Source organism: Camelus bactrianus, chromosome 20 (genome assembly GCF_048773025.1).
Source record: "Camelus bactrianus isolate YW-2024 breed Bactrian camel chromosome 20, ASM4877302v1, whole genome shotgun sequence".
NCBI lineage: Eukaryota > Metazoa > Chordata > Mammalia > Artiodactyla > Camelidae > Camelus > Camelus bactrianus.
In genome coordinates, this window is record NC_133558.1 from 34,873,642 (window position 1) to 34,892,377 (window position 18,736).

At 43.3% G+C, this 18,736-nt stretch overlaps 1 protein-coding gene across 1 annotated transcript; it reads right to left on the reverse strand.

Moving 5' to 3' along the window:
• Nucleotides 1-4,095: 4,095 nt before the first annotated feature.
• Nucleotides 4,096-16,954, reverse strand: LOC105083932 (glutathione S-transferase A4-like). The gene is made up of 7 exons (XM_010973960.3): nucleotides 16,938-16,954; nucleotides 14,238-14,343; nucleotides 12,991-13,042; nucleotides 12,212-12,344; nucleotides 9,437-9,578; nucleotides 5,987-6,118; nucleotides 4,096-4,394 (listed from the first exon to the last, which is right to left on the reverse strand). The coding sequence occupies exons 1-7, from the start codon at nucleotides 16,952-16,954 to the stop codon at nucleotides 4,272-4,274; spliced, it is 705 nt and encodes a 234-aa protein (XP_010972262.3). The 3' UTR covers nucleotides 4,096-4,271.
• Nucleotides 16,955-18,736: the final 1,782 nt, after the last annotated feature.

Consider the following 18,736-nt stretch of genomic DNA (forward strand, 5'->3'; position numbering starts at 1 on the left):
CAGGACTGGGCTCAAGGCCATCGGAGGCCACGTTGGAAAACAAGATGGACTAATCACTCCCCAACAGTGTCTGGATTTTTTTTTTTTAAAGCCTCATGTTTTACATTCATTTGCTCTTAAATTTGGAAGAAGAGGATGCTTTGGGCCTGGCAGGAGTGAGCCTGGCTTCTCGCCCTAGTCCTGGTCCTGGCTCTGGGAACCTAGGTCCTCTGGCCTCTCAGGGCCTCAATTTCCTCACTGTGCAAACTCCAATGATCTTATTGTTGCCGGTGGATCCAACCGGTGTTCCAGGTTCTTGTCCCGTCCCAGAAAGAATTCAGAGACAAGACTTAGAGGTTAAGAAAGTAAAGTGAGGATTTATTAAAGGATGGATAGTACACTCTCAAGGCGAGAGCAGGCAGGCTCAGGTGAGCGGCTGCCCTGAGTTTCTTACGCAAGTTAGTTACATAGGGTGTAAAAATGAATGAGCAGAATATTCACTGAGGAGGGAAGGGCTTGGGGTCGTATTTCCTGATTATCATCCCAACTCCACCTTCCCAAAGGGAGGAGGGATTTTTGTCCTTATTTAGTCTGGAAGAGAAGTGTCATGGCGTAGGTGCATGATGGGTACTTCTAACCAGCAAGGCTAATTTTATTGAAATGAGGGCATAATGAGCAAAAGGTTACATTCAGACACTGGAAATTCCTGCCTTTTCTGATCTTCCTTTGTTGGTCTCCAGGCCAAAAGGTGTGGCCCCTTATCAGCCCAAAGATTCCCACTTTTCTTTCTCGGCCCAGGGACCCCTGGTGCTTATGTGTGTTTCCTGCATTGGGCTTGTGCCCCTCCTTTCTACCCAATTCCTGCCATTTGGTCTGTGTCGCCCTTTCTCTGCTCAGATCTAGCTATCTGCCTGCTCTAACAATATATCTCTTGGAAGGTTGTTGAAAGAATTAAATCATAAAATGGATGTAGAGCCCCTGGAAGAGAGTCTTGTCCATAGAGAATGCCCAGTAAATGTTACTTTTTTTTTCTCATGACCCTTGCCTAAAGCAATCTCTAATCTCTATGGGGTGTAGTTAGAGCATGAAGGACCCTTGATCACTGATAAAGCCACGTCTATTACCTGATACTTGAAATTCCTTTTAAAAGGAACACAGCTTTTACCACAGTTAAATATGAGGTCTCAAGTACAAACCACAGAGAGAAGAAATGTAAGAAATTACAAGAAATTGTAAATACAAACACAAAATAAGTAAACCACGTGACTCCAGCTGCAACCCATGCAGGACACACAGGTGGGGAAGCTCTGTGTCAGGGAGCCCCAAAATATTCATGTTCAAGTAGTTCTAGAACAGCCTGCAAATTCCTGCCCTTTTGGGAAAACTGCCAGTTGAATTACAGCTTACTTTTGCATTAAATCCTATTTGCTTGAGATCGTACCTTAACTGATTCAGGGGCTTCTGAGATTTCTCCTGCAGGAGCCTGACCATCTCTCTGATGGTGTCTCCTGTGAAGTCTTATTTCATTGACTGACACAGGGCAGTTCTGCAGGATCTTCTTGCAGGAAGAGGACGTAGCAAGATGACCCAGGGCCATTGTCGTGGCATTGTGGGTTCAAGCCAGTTTTATTCTGCAGGAGCGAGATAGACAGAAGGCAGATCAGTGATTGCCCAGGGCCAGAGGTGGGGCAGCATAATCCTGAATAAGGAAACTAATTGAACATTTTTTAATAAATAAATGAAACCTCAGTGATGCTGCTTCAAAAATAGCAATGTGGCATTTGTAAAAAAACAACAACAACAAAAAACAGAAACAACAAAAAACAACAACAAAAAAACTGAGCTGTGAATATAAGATTTGTTCCCTTGACTGCATGTTTGTTTTACTTCTTTAAAAAGTTTTATCTGAAAAAAAAAAAAAGCCTCAAGTTCCAATAGTGTTACAATCCGAAAGGAAAATAAAAGTCCACCCTTGCAAGATTTTGGGAAGGGCCCAATAGATACTGGATGGGAACGGGCTTAGGGAAAAAGGCAAAATATGCTAACTCACAGCACGATAATGTCTGCTGAAGGCTATGAATAGAAATACCAGGTTCAAGTTTGCCAAGAAAGATCTATTCCCTAGCTGCCACTTGTCTCCCAAAATGAACATCAGGCCACTGACAAATACATTGAGAAGATCACGGGTCCCAAATTCTGGATCCAGGTTCTGGCTCGGTTGCTCATTAGCTTGTGATGCTAGACAAATTTGGCTCCTGTCCTGGGTCTAGTTTGTCCCTTCCCTAAAAGCAGGATGTAATTCCCGCTGGCCCAGGACAGCACAACACGAGTCTGTCTGTTACTGAGTCCAGACTCCTGCTCGCCCCACGACAGACCAATAAATCTGGAGACGAGGTGTTGGGGCAAGGAATAATGACTTTTATTCAGAAAGTCAGTATACAGAGAAGACGGCAGGGGAGGAGAAATGGGGCCTTGGATGCTGTTGGGAGCTACTGGGGTCTCTGCAGCTTGCTTCCTGGGGCACACAGAGTTACCCCCAAAGAAAGCCCTACAGGAAAGGATGAAGGGCTTAGGATGGTTACAATAGAGACAGCAAGTAGCATCTAATGGGATTATTGGGCAGTGAAACCTGCCCTGGCACTGGGGGTCTGTGCCTCCGGGGTGTGCTCTGGGGCTTGTGTTCAGACCTCTTAGAACAAGGCAAAACTGGCTGGGAGCGCTGGGAACTCAACCACGGGGTGCTCTGCTTCTCAAAGGAGGAGCCCAGAGCAAGGGGTCAGGACCCAGGAAGCGGTTGTTTTTAAAAGCAACCTAAGGAGGAAAAGATTTTATCTTTCACTGTAAAACTTTAAAATTCTTTTAATTATTTACCAAGAACATGCGATTATTAAAAAAAAAAAAAAAGAGAGAGAGAGAGAGAAACTGGCCTGTAGTTCTGAATCATCAAAAATAATTTCTTTTTCCTTTTTTCACTTCATCTCGATCAGGTCAGACTCATGCCTTTGGTGGAAGTCAGAGGGAAAAGCCATCCCACACGAGGGGGCGGGGTTTCCTCTGAGAAGCCGCCCCTCCCTCTCTCAACCACCATCTATTGGCCGTGGCTGTGTCAGGTGGGGGATGAGATGGGGCGTTCGCTAAACGCGACCCTGAGGTTGGGCTTTGTGCGGCGAGCAGGAGCTTAGCATCCCCGACCCCACCGCTGGGCTCGGAGAGGGCGGCGCCGGGCTCTCAGTAACTCTGCTGATTGGCCCGCCCTCTGAGGGGCAGGAGGGACGGATGGGGCAGGGTGTAGTGGAGGAATGGCCACGCCCCGTGGTGGTCCTAAGGAAATGGCGTGAATAACAATAGAACTCAATAATGATGAGTCATTAAGTCATTTACAAGTAAGGACACTTACCTGGACACACTCAGAATCTGATCCAGTGTGCAGCCCGGGCGGGATGTCCCAGCAGCAGCTTCCAGCTGGTAGAGTTGTGTACCCCAAGCCACTGGCAGGGGTCTTGCTCCAGACCAGAGACCCCACCACCACCACCCACCCCCGCCCCAGCGGGAGCCACAGCTAAGCTCAGAACAGCACCCTGAATAGCGCTCTACCCCTCATCAAACAGAGCCCTGAGGTGGAGCTGAGCTCCAAATTTCACTTCCTGGGAACCCATCCGTACAGGATGTATTATCAAGACTAGAGAGTTTTGGGGTCCATTTGTATAAATATTCAGCAGTTATATCTAATCTCAGTGTTACTTGAAATTGTTTGACCAAAACAAAACCTAGTCCCTGGTGTCTCTGTAAGTGGAAGAGGGTTGTCTATAATAAGGTTGCTCAAGGTTTTTTCGGGGTTGCAAAACGATGTGTCCTGGATGCTCTCTGTCCCTCATGCTTCCTCTTAGGATTTACTAGTGTCTGCCAACGTCTTTATCATTTGCCCCTTTTTCTCTATCCCAAGTACCCAGCATCCCCGATCCTGCCCCCTCCAATCCACTCACTCTTCCTTCCGTGGTCCCGATCTTGATGCAAACAGCAAGAACAGCGCCCTCTGGAGGGCACTGCCCACAATATACCAGCTTCTTTATCCACATTTGACAAGCTTAAAAAGTGTCACATATCAGAATGGTTTTAGACTGCATTTAATTGGCATTTGCTGTTTGATGGCAATATAGTTTTGTTCTTTTGGAACACTTTACTCTTAGAACCTACACTTTACCCCTAGAATCTACAGTTGGATTCAGTTGGCGGCGTGTGCTGACGCTGTGATTGGTTCATTAGTTTGCCATCGTTAAGACTGCAAACTGCCTTTACAACTGCAAGACGTTCCTGACGACTTCAACGTAACGGCCATCTGGGGGCGGCTGCCTCTGTCTCCCAGGCTGCAGGAACTTCTTAATTGTAGACATGTTGCTGATTCTTGTTTTAAATGCCTGAAATGAGAAACAGTAAGATCAGGGCTTTAAGAGCCATCACAACCTTTAAGAAAAATCAAAACTTTGTCATGAGGGAGGGGAGCTTCGATTATCAGCTTGTGAAGCCCAGGGTGTTGAATCCAAGTTCATCCTGCCATACGTGTTTGCTGGGTGCTCTGCAGAAGGATGATGCAATTGCTGGTCTGTTTAGCATTAGTGAAATTTTCTTATTGAAAAAATCATTGACATAACTAGGCAACAATGCGTATTAATAAGTCTAGAAATTCATATTTTTTGACCTATCAATTCAGTGTTTGGGGAATTTATTATAAGGGAATAAGTGAAGGGGTGAGTAAAGACATAACTGTAAGAATGCTAGCACAATGAAAAATTAGAAATAAACTATGTTTCCAGGAAAATGAAACTGGTTATATAAGTCATGGTACATCTCTGCAAGAAATATAAGTCAGCAATTTAAAATCATATTAATATGAATGGAAAGAGTAAGTTTCCTCTGTTGACAGGGATTGCAATACATTGCATTGTTTAGTTGGAAAAAAAAAAGCCCAGGGTAGAACACAATATACCCTATTTTCTGTTTTGTGCGAGAAAGCAGGAGTGGAGGGAATAAATACATATTTGTATTTGCTTGGATCTGCATAAGTAGGAGCCTTGGAAAGGTTTACAGGAAACCAATAAGAGATGATGGGGTGGGAAGGTGGGAGGGCAGTAGTGGGAATGAGATTCCACAATTTACACCCTTTTTGTATAGCTCTGATCTTGCAAAAAGATGTGACTTTATTGCCTAATGAAAATAAAATAAAATAAAATGATATTACAGAAGAATATCTGATGACATGTCAAGATATTTGTGATAATTTTTTAAAATGTTAAAAGCAGACCACAGCAATATTTAGGATGATGCCATTTGTGGGGAAATGTCAAAGAGGACAGGAAATCTAATGCAGTAACATTTGGCTGGTAAGATTATAGGTCTTTTTTCTTTTCTTTTCTTCTTTTGGTTTATATAAATATCTTACGTGTATCTTTTGTGATCATTAAAAAAATGCTAGTCTTGAACTACAAAAACCTCTGGTCACCTATTAGATGAAATGTCTGTAAGGAATTAGAACAGAGGCCAGGGAAGGTCTGGCAGCGGCAAGATTCAGAGAGAAAGAGGTCAGAAGACGGGCAGGGTAGCAGGGGAGAGGCAGTGCCTTTCCAGCAGAGGCTCTGAGCAATTGAGGGGCTTCCTGGGGGTCCCTGGCATGAGGGGGACTGACAGAGGCAGAGTGGTTTGGTCAGCTGGGATGGAAAACAACAGAAACAGACTCGTCAGCCTTGCTTAATCAGGAAAAAACACTCAAAGCACTACAAAAGGTGGAAAGCATTAAATGTTTAAGCCAAAAATCAAATAATCTATTCTTTCTCCCTTCATAAGGTTTTATTTCCTAACGACCATATCATGTGAGCAGGAGACAAGCACCAAAATGAATAAAGCAATGATTTTTGGAACAGTCTTCTTAACTTTCAAGAGTAACCTGAAGGCACATTTTGTTTCAGTCTTTATGTCTTTTTTCTTGAGCTTTGCGTGGATGTTAATAAACTACCTTTAGCAGAGGGAAGTCAGAAAGAACAGAAGCATTGAGTTCTTCCACCATTAAAATAGCTTCCAACAGCTGTATGTCTGCCCAGCTGAATGTGTTGCCAACTAGAAAATCCTCTCCATGGTCTTTCAGAATCTGCAGAAAGAAGAATAACAAAGAATATCAAATAAAATTAAAGACTATTTTGCCTGGCTAAACACTTACAAAAGCATGGGCTTTTTTGTACAGATCAAATTTACTAAAGAAACCTTTTTCTTGATAATCTCCACGAATGCTGGCAAGGGTAAGATGAAGCTAAGACTCTTACACATTGCTGTAAATTGGCACAATCTTTTCGGGAATTGGTCAGTGATTTTCAAGACACCTGGAGTTGAAGTGCTGGAACAGAGCTCCCAGTTATAAGACTAGAGCTGGTTCAGTAAGACTGTACCCACCATCATAGAGAGACACAAAGGTCATGATTAGCTGGAATCTAGCTACTAGACAACAGGTAGAAATGAGGCACCAATGGGATACCAGAAGTCCAAACCTCAGCCTTTACGCCATCCAGTGAAAAATGAATATAAAAATTTCTCAGGTGCAGCTTTGAGTAGCAGATGTACAAAATATAGGTTTCTTCCATAAATAAGGAATAAGGGTAAGTTTAGGTACCACATCTCTTCTTGTGATACATACAAGAATCAAAATGAATGGTCATATGGATGAAAAAAAGTCTAGAATCAGTGAATTCTAGAATATCCCAGCCAAGGCAAAGATGAAAACAGTTGATGGGCTATATCAAGTATGTTAAATATATAGAATGTGATTTCTGCCAAAGACAAGCTTGCAGCTACAAATTATACAGCACATAATTTGTACAGGAGACAACGCTTCCAAGAGACAGAGGCAACGGACTCATGAAAAAGAAAAATTTGAGCCACAGAGCCAAAAAAAGAAACTGAACTCTTTAAGGAGTTAAGAATGTCCAACATGTTCAAAGAGTTAATGAAAAAAAAAAAGGCATGTAGAAAAAAAGGACATATGGATTTGAAAAAGATAAAAATAAATTTTTTGAAGTAAAATATATACACGTTGATATAAAAAAGTCCATGGAGAAGTTGGAAAAAATCAGTAATTTGGCATATCGATCTGAGGAAACCCACAGAGACAGAGAGACTGGAACTATGAAAGAGACGTTAAGAGACATGGAAGACAGAATGAAGCATCAACATATATCTAATTGGGCCCCAAAAGGACAAAATAGAGAGAATAAGGAAGAAGCCATCTTCGAGTGTTATTTGGTGGAGAATTTTCCAGGATTTTGTTTAAAAAAAGGGAGACTCTTCAGACTGAAAAGAAACAACACACAGATAAATAAAAACAAATCCAGAAGTAAACACAGAGCACTGAACGTATATTAGATAAAGATGGAATCTAAAAATGATAAATATAGTGCCATCAAAGGAAAGATAACCATGCTAATGATAACAGACTCTGAAATAGCAAAAAACCAAGGCCAGAAGACACTGCGGTAATATCTTCAAGGCGTTAAGAGAAAATAAGTATTAATCTAGGACTCTATAACCATCTAAATAATTATTTAAGAGTGAAGATAAAATGAAGTTATTTTCTGACAAAGACTGGAAGAGCTGACTGCTGACGGACCCTTCTGGGAACTCTCAAAAAATGTTCCTCACGTGGAAGGAAAATGTCCCCAGAAGAAAGGCATAAATTACAGGGAGAACTGGTGACCAAAATCAGCTAAACATGTCATTAATCCACGTAAGTACTGACTGTTAGAAAAAAAAAAAAAAATTGGGGGGAGTTTAAAATCAAGTTGGATCTAAAATATGACTCAACAAAAACATAAAAAGAGGAAGAAGGGAGAGGTTTGGAGGGAAAGTAAAGCCTTGTCTAACTGAGAGGAGGATAGTGAGTAATAATTTAAGAATGGCATGTTCATCTTCCAAACCATTAGAAGAAAAATTGAGAATAAAGAAAACCTGATCAATCTAACAGGACACAGAAAAGGCAGGGGGTGGGGAGGGAAAGAAAAGCTTTGTATTTGCAAAGAAAAAACAAAACAGAATGAAAGAAGTAAATTCAAATATATTAGCAATGACAAAGCATTCATCTATATGACCCAAAAACAGAGTCGATTGAAAGAAGGAAGTTGGAGACAAGCTTCTACTATGTTATTGTGTACTTAGAAATATTTTAAGATCCATTTGTGTAAAAGTTTTTTAAACATCCCAAAGCCAAGGCTCTGTTTTTCAAAATGGACAAGAAGAATTTATACCAAATTCCTGACAGTGATTGCCTCTAGAGAAGAAGAAAGGAAGGGACGTAACATTTGGGTACAGTCCAAAGGAGACCTCAGTTATCTGAACAGATTTGTTTTGAGGAGAAAGAAAAAGTTCTTAAGTAAGAAAATGAAAGTATTCACATTTGTTAGTGCTGAATAGTAGCTCCTGCTTTTGAAAAATATTTTAAATAATAGAACAACATGTGATATGATCTTGAGTATAATTACAGTTATGCAAAATCTGAAAAGAAATAAAACTTGTTTACAATGAAAAGACTGGAAGGAAAAACACAAAAGTAACTGACATTTATCTTTGGTAGTGAGGGTGGTAGTGATTCTGTATTGTCCAATTTTTTAAAATAATGAGCATTTACTTCTTATAAGTTTTAAAACTCACCTTATTTCAGAAATTAAGTTTAACCTGAGTGAAAAAAACTTGAATTTACGTGATTTTACAATATAGAATTTAAGTCATTGAGTTGAAGTAAATAACATGCTTTGATTCGGCAAAAGTGGTTTGGTTACCTATGTGAATCAGAGAAGTAGATTTGCAGCTTAGTATCCACTCAGAAATGACTTCAGAAAAGTTGTAAGTTAAAGAGACTTTATCTTTTGACTGAAGTTTGATTTGCCTCCAATATTAAACTTAAAAAAACATCTGATGCAGTGAATTCAAGATGGTGATACCTTGGACTGATGGCTTATTTAAAAATCAGAGGAGAAATGCTGGATCCTTTTACTGCACTTGGTTTATTCCATTTATGTTTTGTCGGAGGTTCCCTAATTATACATGTCATTTGTTCTGGAATCCTTATTAAAGTTTTGGTCCAAATGTAGCAGGAGCTCTAACAGAGCTTCTGTCTTTTCAGATATTCATTCTTTATTCTTATGAGCAGTGTAAAATGCCCAAATTCTGGATCCCGGCATCCTGGGAAGTGGAACTGGGGCTGTGCCCTGATCTCCCTCCCAGTACTCGTCCGCCCCTCCCTGACTGCCTCCTGGGCTGGGGGTGCGGGTGAGGGGACCCCGGGGGGCTGGGATGTGGGGGACCCTCATAGATGCCAGCCCCGCCCTGTCCCCTCCCCCCTCAGGATCTGAGCACGCAGCTGTCACCGACCCCTCGCCCTGTGCCACACCCGCCTCCGCCAAACTGGGTCGCAGCAGCCTACCTTTTCAAAGACGGGGAAGTACCGAGTTTTCGCTTTCTGGACGACTAAAGCAAGGTCCTCCTCTTTTTCCTCGGGGGGTTTGAACGCAGCCTGCGCGATCATCATCATGAGGTCCAAGGTGCCGTCTGCGTACATGTCAATCCTGGCAACACACCGGAGACTCACTCGGAGGGGAACTTCTGAGTGTGGGCTTTCCCAATCTGCCCCTTTTTTTGGTGCAACCAGATACTGGGGCAGAGGACTTCTGATTCCCCCTCCTCTAATCATGCTCAGGAGTGATTTCTGGAACCAGAGCCAGCCACATGACCACAGTATAGGAGGCTCTCTGGAAACGCTTATTGAAGATAGGAATGTGCTTCTAAGTTGAAATTGCCCATAAACACATACTTAGATTATTACGGTTTTAAAAACCAAACTGAATGAGGTTTACCAAAAGTGCAAAACTATTAGTACCAGACCTTTCCACTTATTTAAGAGAAGGTAGGTATATGATCTAGTGGGTCTTCCCTTGACCTGACAACTGAGAAAGATTTACAGCTCTATTTCCTTCTCTTTAAAACTTCCCTTTCATTGACAAACACTTTTAAAAAAGAATATTTAAAAAAACAAATTAGGTTATTTATGATCTATTCTTTACTACCTATTGGCGCAGTCATGGTATGCTAGATATTTTTACAACTAGCATTCAAACCCATTAAGGAGTGTGAGCCTTTGTACCCCCTTTCTATGTGCTAATTGCCCAACAATTTGGGGTTGATGATCTTCTTTATCTTCTTTTTAAAAATGTTTTTTCTTTTTAGGGGAGAGGTAGTTAGGTTTATTATTTACTTACTTATTTTTTAATGGAGGTACTGGGGATTGAACCCAGGACCTTGTGCATGCTAAGCAGGCACTCTGCCACTGAGCTATACCCTCCCGGCTATATTGTTTTAACATATATAAGAATAATTGGCTTCCATTGTTCTATCGGAATCACAAATAATTTTTCTACCTTGTTAGATTGTCTCCCAGCCTACTTGCTGTAGTCACTTAGACTTTATGTCTAACCTGGAAAAAAAAAATTAACGATGCTATATACAGTTTAGGACACACATCTTGAAAAAAAAACCTTAGAGATTTAAAAAAAACTAAAAACCTGCATCAAAACAATGAGAAACAGACTGCTTTTGCATAATAGTACTTGTTTACGTTATTATAAAAACGATTCTAGTCATACACTGTGTTTGACATTGTGTTTGAAACGTGGGGCTGCAGGTTAGAGTGATTAAGTCCGTATTAAGATGGGGCTATGGGAAAGCTGGGGTTGGGTGCCTCTTGGTACGGACTTTGCTCATTCCCGTGTTATGCGCACACTCTTTTCTGTACGATAGACTTTGCCTTTTCTTCTACCATGTGTTCGATGTATATCAGGCATCCCGTAGCGTCCACGATGATGGGAATGATGAAACAGACTGCACCTGGGACCTGGGACCCTGGGCTGCAATGCTTGTACCATGTGGGAGCAACAGAATACCAAAAAAACCAAAAACCAAAAACTAAAACCAAAAACAAAAAAACCTATTAAGAACTAAAAATAACTATATCACATGCGTAGTTGGAGCTAATCAGGAACAACAAGATACAAAAAGACCAAAAACCCAACTGCCATTTCTGAGGTGTCAGGAGCAAAAGCAGGGGACTGGTCATGACCCCTGCACAAGGACCACCTCGCCGCCCCTCCAGCCCCTCCAGCCCCTCCCCTGGACCCCTGCCCCAGCCCCCGCCCATTTAAATGACCAAATTACCACCCCACCCCTCTCAGGGAACTAGCAAGGGAAACTGTTACTAGTTTTTGCTCTCTCCTGCTGCAGCACAAGTCCCAATAAAGCCTTGCCTGAGTTTCCGGCCTCTTATAATTTCTAGATTGATGAAGGAGACCAAGAACCCTGGTCAGTAACAATGAGATTTCAGGGCCCACTGAAAAGTCTCCACCGACTCCAGATCCAGATACAATCTTAAGAGTTGGAAATCTTTGTTTTGGCTTAAGTTTACTCATCTCCTGTGAAACAAAACTATTCCTGGGAGAAATAACCCAGGTCATCCCCAGCCACGCCTAGCACAGTGCAGAGCACAGAGCAGCTGCTATGGTTACACATGTAGGAAAAAAATGGCCACAAATCCCCACCCTTCAGTATTTGTGATAAAACTTGGCGCCCAGCCAACACCCCAGCCAGAGTCTCCTGGCTGACTCTTGGCTGACCACAGACATGGGAGTGAGTCCAGCCAACATACATCGAGCCTGGCCCAGGTGTACTGACACGCAGACACCATGGACCACAGACTGGTGAGCAATAACAAATCCTTCTTGTTTTAAGTCCCTGGGTTTCGAGGTGATACATTATACAGCATTATTTGCGGGACGAGATCATTGATACCATGCTCAATATGTTTGCTGAGTCAGTCATTTCCACCTTCATGCAGAATAGTTTATTAGGTCATTTTATGAGAACATACTTTGTTAGGAGTGGGGAGAGAATACGAGAATGTTGGATGCAGACCGCTGGGACGAGTAGAGGGGAGACCTGGAGCAGGTGCTCAGAGTATGCACATGACATGTCTGAGTGGCCAGAGCATCTCGCTCATTCCCTTGCCTCCTCCTCTCCATGCAGGCTGAAAGGCTGCACCTGAGCTGGGTCATAGTTGATGCACGACCACAGAGCTTGGCTGAGAGCCAAGTATAGGCATGACTACTCTGGTACCTGACTGCCTCCTTCAGGTCCATGACTACTCTGGTACCTGACTGCCTCCTTCAGGTCCTTCCCACGCAAGTTGTACTTGGCAGCGAGGTAGCTGAGAATGGCCCTCGTCTGCGTCAGCACCATTCCATCAATTTCAACCAGAGGTACTTGGCCGAAAAGCAGATGTCCATCTGCGGTTTGAGCAAAGAGAGGTTAAGATACGCCCCCTCCACCATTGTGGTAAGCCCACAAGAGGATCCACTTCTAGTTTTGTTGGGTCATTTTAGTTTTCAGCCCAAGTGATGAGTTCAAGACCCCAGTTGTTGAGGAAATGCCTACCGTTTGCTTCATGGAAAAAGTGAGATTTGTTTGATGGTTTCTGTCAATCTGTTAAAACCACTAAGGTATCTGTCAATCTGTTAAATCCACTAAGGAAAAGTGAGTGTGAACCATGAGAACCAGAGAGTATCTTAGATCTAATTCACCCTCCCATTTGCTCCTTCTCCTCCAACCCACTGGAGCATCGTGAAGAATTCTTAAAGGATTCTCTGGTGAGATGGGGAGTATTGAGTCAATTGGCACTGGGTCAGCCTGTGCTATCGTATCTAGTTGATGTCAGAGTCGTAGCCTCCTTGATAAGCTTGTATGAAGGCTGAGGAGGCAATGATGATGATACAGTTAGCTCTGGAACAGGGACACAGTGAGCTGTCAGCATTAGCAATCACACCGCGTCCCTGCTCACACAGTTGTCATCTTAGAGCTTCGTGTTGAAATGAATATTTCCTAAAAACATAGTTCTTTTTCCAGGAAGATAACATTGAATAAATCTAGGCTTACCCTTCTGCAACTTCTCATATTGCTCTCTTGTTTCAAGAAATTCTTCTTCAAACTAGATAAAGGATAAAGACATTGTTATAACTTTAAGGTTCTAGAGAGAGAAAGAAAGAAGAAAGAAGAAAAGAAAGAAAGAGAAAGAAAGAAAGAGAGAAAGAGAGAAAGAGAGAAGGAAAGAAAAGAAATGCCCACAGTTTAAAATTCTCAATGGCTTCCAGGATGAAAATTTTAAAAGGAACTACAAAGCTGCCAACTACCATATTGCTGAAAATTCTGACAGTGTGTGTGTAGATTAGCTTAGACTAATGTGGGACTGGCACCTCTTTGGGGGTGTTGCCTCCTTAAAGGACACTCCCAGTCCCCCATTCATATTTTTCCTTTTCTTCATCTTAGCTCTGCCTTCTCCTTTCCTCCATCCTCCCCTGTGATTTCTCTTCTTCCCTTTCCCCTCTTCCTTCTCTCTCTTCTGTGTTATTCTCCCTCCATATCAGGTCAGATTCAGTTTCTCTTTGATGCTCACATCCTCAGTGAAAGGGACCCAAAGATCATTGACACAGGTGGGGTGTCATCATTGATGGATGGAGTTTCTAAAGCTTTTGTGAGAAAGAGTGACTTTTTTGTCCCACAATCCTTGAGATGGGAGTGAAATAAAGTGAGCAAAACAAAGTGAAATAAAGACAGTCCTGAGCCCATGTTCTAGAGGAGATGACATTCAAATAGGGCCAAGGAAGTCTTCACCTGCATGAAACAAAATACTTGTGAAGCACGTGCAAAAATCTATGGAAAAGTCAGTGAGAGGAAATTCAGAGTTAAGGAAAGATCCGATGGGGCTGGCCTTTCAGAGGAGGGCCAAGGAGGGGCCAGGGTGCAGCTGGGGCCAAGGTTCCGGTGGGCAGCTGCAGGTAAAACATGACTGATTTGCCAGCACAGAGCTGGAAAGAGCCCAGGGCATCAGCTGGTTCCAATGGAGAGAATGATTCAGATGCAGGTCTCCTCTTTCTCTCCTCTGTCTCGTCATCCACCAAGATCTTTCCAGCCTCACGAAGCTTCCAGAACACTTCCCTAAGCTTCTCCGTCCCACCCTGGCTTAAACAAGGGCTGTGATCCCTCCTTCACTTAGGAAGGAAGACAGCTGGGAAGGGAAAGAGTGGATAGAGCTTGAAGGCATCATCCTGAGTTCTGATGGGGGAAGAGGACCACTTCAGCCTCACCCAGGTTATCCTCCTTTCCTCTCCCAGTCGGGAACCAACCTCCACGCCAGCTGCAGCCAGCAACCAGTGGATCGACTCCATTCTGCACCGGCCACGGAAGTAGCAGAGCTTGGGTTTGGCTGCTATGACTCCTGGCTTGGGCTTTCTGAAGGGCAAAAGAGGTTAAATGTGTTTAAAGAATAGACTAACACACGCTGTATGGTAACAATTCCAGGGGGAGGGTATAGCTCAGTGGTAGAGCGCACGCTTAGCATGCACAGGGTCCTAGGTTCAATCTCCAGTACCACCATACAACAAACAAATATCTAATTACCCCCCCCAAGAAAATAATAAATAAAAATTCCAAAGCAGGCGAAATGAAACTGTTGTTTAGGGACTCATCCATAGGAGGTAAAACTATGAAGAAAAGTGAGAAAATAATGATCACAGACGCAGGATGGTGGGTACCTCTAATGAGGAGGATGGGGGTTGTGATTGTGGGGGAGATGGTAGGGTTCCGGGATGCTGATGATGTTTTATTTGATAATGTTCTATTTCGGAAACAGAATAAGTAATTAGCCTTTATAACTAGTCTTCGAAATGTACAGAAATGTCTTTACACTCTCCTGTATATATGCTCTATCGCACAATTGAAGAGAACAGAAAGAACAACCTGTACATATGAAACCATCTGTATTCTGCTTCTGGTCTCTTAAGGAAGGAATCAGGGGTTAATGTGATGGTGTCATGAATGACTGTGCAAAAGAAATCTTCTAACAGTAGGAGGGAGGTGAGCCGGTTGGAACTGAAATGTTCCGTGGAAACTGGGGACTCTTTCTTATCTGTCACAAGACTCTCCTGAGTGCTGGGACAAGCACAGAGGCAGACCGAGACAGAACCAGGATTTAGCCTGTACCTGGCCACCAAGGAGCTGGATCACTTTAGGCCCAGTTCACTCTACGTCCATCTGCCTGCATGTGCTCCTCTGTAACTGGGAAGAATCACACCAGGTGACCTGCCACCTTTCCCAGCAGAATATAGTCATAAGGTGGTGTTCCCAATGACACTTTCATCTCGTTGTTGTAAAAGCCACAGTGGCTGTTGCGTTAGTGACCCCTGCTTATCTCCCAGGGATATAGAGACGATCGAATTGGAGAACACAGAGATTGAGTGCTCTGAATAAACTAAAGCTCTACACCAGCGTAGAGGATGGCTGGGTCTCCTTTTCTTCCATCCGCCTCTCTGACTCTGGATGCAATATTGCATGCTTCAGGGAGACAGCAACGATGCCAGCTGCTGGCGCAGTGCACAGGAGCTTAGAGGCTTTCAGGACACGTCAGGGTGAGCACACGGATGGGGAAGCCGCCCTCAGCACTTACTGTGGTCCTCTGCCCGGGAAGCCCCAAACTGCCACATATCCTGCCCCAGCCTTGATTCCACCTGAGGGTGCTGCCCATGCTAACAAAACTCACAAGAAGGTCAAAAACCAGAATACCAGTAGCTCAGTTTATGATGAGAAATGTAACAGTTAATACCCGCAATCATAGGATGACAACGTCACTCCGATTCCCAAAGTCTTGCAGGCGTTTTGAAGCCATTCCCCGCACAACTGCTCTCTTCTCTGCACTGGATTTTCAGTTTCACTCTTGGAGAAGTTTGATTGCTTTCTTGCTGTGGCCTTGCCCCCACCAGGCACTGCCTGTGTTCGGTTGCTGTCAAGATTCATTCCTTTTAAATTGCCTTTTAGCTATTGCATGTTGACAATTTCAGGAGCTTCGTGAAAACCCACCGCTTTATTGTCTTGGGAGACACAGTGATTCAAAAGATACTGTAATTCTCTGATGTGAAGAACTATGTTTAGGTCCGGCAACTGACTACTCACAGACCTCAAAATGAACCCTACAATTAAGTGAGCGTGGAGGAAATATGAGAAGAGAAAGACGGAGACTGTCTCTTCTCAACTTCTCTCCAGCAAGATAACTCCTAAATTCTCTGATCTCCTGGCATGACCCTTGTAAATTGGTTAAGGATCAAACAGAAGCAGCCCCTCACACGCATAGAAGTCAAAAGGAGGAGGGTATAGGAATTCACCAACATGCCAAAGGCACAGCGGGACACACGCAAACAGTGGGTTCCAGCCCTGGGAGTCACATTTCAGATGGACCAGGTGCCAGGAGGCAGCAGGCAAAAGAAGCTGGGTGACTGACAAATGATTCCAGCCCTCACTCGGAGGACCCCCTCCAAATCTCTAAGTATTTTGCTGCCTTCAGACAAAACTCAAGCAATACTGGTGAAGTCAAATAGCAGCCCTCCACTTGGGAAGTGTCATCTCTCCGCTCTCTGAGTATACTTGACCCCTCTCCACCTGCTCTGGAGAAATGGGCATGAGGCTGCAGGTTTGGCTGGGGCTGGTCTGGGGTTAACTGCTGTCATTCTGTCTCCCTGAAACATTTAATCCACCCAAATTCTGTTTGAAATAAATCCAATGGGACAAAGGAAATCCTGCTCAATCCCTTCTCATAGTGATTCTGTTCTGCTCCCCAAATCTAGCCAAAGCTACAAGTTATCTTTTGGTCTAGAAACCGTGGCTCCAAATAAGATCCATCTCTGGTAGCCTCCAGAAAGCTGTTTCTGAGCAGTGGGCACTTAAAATGTAGGCTGAATAGTCTTTCTTCTGTCTGGCTATTCTCTTAGTGATTTGAAACCCAGAAAGATGAAAACTCTCAGCCCTGGATTTCCCATGGGAGAACGGTACCTCACATGGCCACCGAGGTCATGGCTTGGAGGCTCCAGACAATATATTGGTACCAGAGATCCAGTCAAGAGTGAGCTATGAAGGTGGGAGGGCAGAGCTCACATGGTAGAATGCATGCTTAGCATGCATGAGGTCCTGGGTTTAATCCCCAGTACCTCCTCTAAAAATAAATAAACCTAATTACACCCCCCTCCTGGCTAAAATAATTAAATAACACAATAATAAAGAGTAAGCGACCAGACGACCAACAAGTGTCTACTATATAACACAGGCACTATATTCAACATCTTATAATAACCTATCATGGAGAAGAGTCTGAAAAATAATAGATTTATATATAGATGTATAACTGAATCGCCTTGCTATACACCTGAAACTAACACAACATTGTAAATCAACTGTACTTCAATAAACATATTTTTTAAATCAATTTAAAAAATATATAAAAAGTGAGCTACCAATGGCTGTGCGTGGCGCCAATGGTAGTGAACTCTCTCAGATGAAAAGATTGGCATCAAAATGCCATCCTAAACTTACTAAGAATGAGGCAAGCTTCTTGTTGCCATGGTGAAATCGACATTCAAAGGGATGTGGAGCTATGAGTCCTCGGAGGTGTCCGAAAAAATGAGTGGGGACCCTGGAGCAGCAGACAAATGAACAAGAGCCAGCAGTGGAAGGTTGTCTCTTCCGTGGGGGGAGAGGAGGGTTGCTGAGTGAGAAGAAGAGGTGGGGTGTAACCTCCTGGACGTGGATAACAGCCACTCCGGCTTGTCCAGGTTATGAAGGCTGAGGAAACTGAGGGCTCAGGCGTGGCTCTGATTCTGTTCATCTCCAGCCTACTCCGTGCCAGGCAGGGTACCCGCGTTCTGGTGGATCTTCCAACGGAAATCATAAGTGGGTGTAACTCTCCCCATCTGTGATATCATGTGGTATTTTTCTTTCTCTTTCTGGCTTACTCCGCTTAGAATGATGACCTCCAGAGACACTTGTTTCTTAATTTGTTAAGATTTCCCTGTTCGATCCTTCTCTCTTTCTTTCAACATCAGACATTAACTGAGCTCCCTCTCTGGCTATAGTACTGGGTTGGACACTCCAGGCAGACAAAGATAAATAAGATGTAGTTCCTGCCATCAAAACCCTTACAAAAGGAATACCTATTGATGGAAACATCCAGACTGCCAAGAGGTAAGTCGGCATGAAATAAGTGTTTAATAAAACTGCAGTATCATATTGCAGGATATAAGCAGAGCCTTACAGAACAGGTATATATAAATGTGTTTGGGTTTTTGAGCCTCACCCCACCCTGCCCCACGGCATTACAGATTAAGGGTCTAAACCAAGTCCTTTAATCCTTTTTCCTGGACCTCTAATGAATTTCAACAAAGAATAGGATAAACCACAGATTGGTAATGCAGAAGTTTATGTTTCAAAAAGTAAACCCAATTTTCATCATTTAAAAAAAAAAGTACATTGTCAAAGCTTAAAAGAGCAGGTGCAATGGAAATATTCATTCCACCCGTGGGAAGTGAAGTTTAGAACAAGTGAGGCGCTCCTTCTGAATATCACCCAAAATGCAAACACTCTGAGAGCACGGTTGCTGGAAGACCCACAGCCCCAGGGGGTCAAACTGAGTATAAACTCATGCTCATCTTTTCAACTCGCTTTGTGTACCGACTTTGACCGACAGGTGTGTATGAATTAAACACACCTGGTTCTCCAAGCAGGCTCCCCCTACTGCATGGGTCTTTTGATATTGGAAATTGAGCCCCACCTCCCACGACTGGCGAACGTCACCTATGCACAG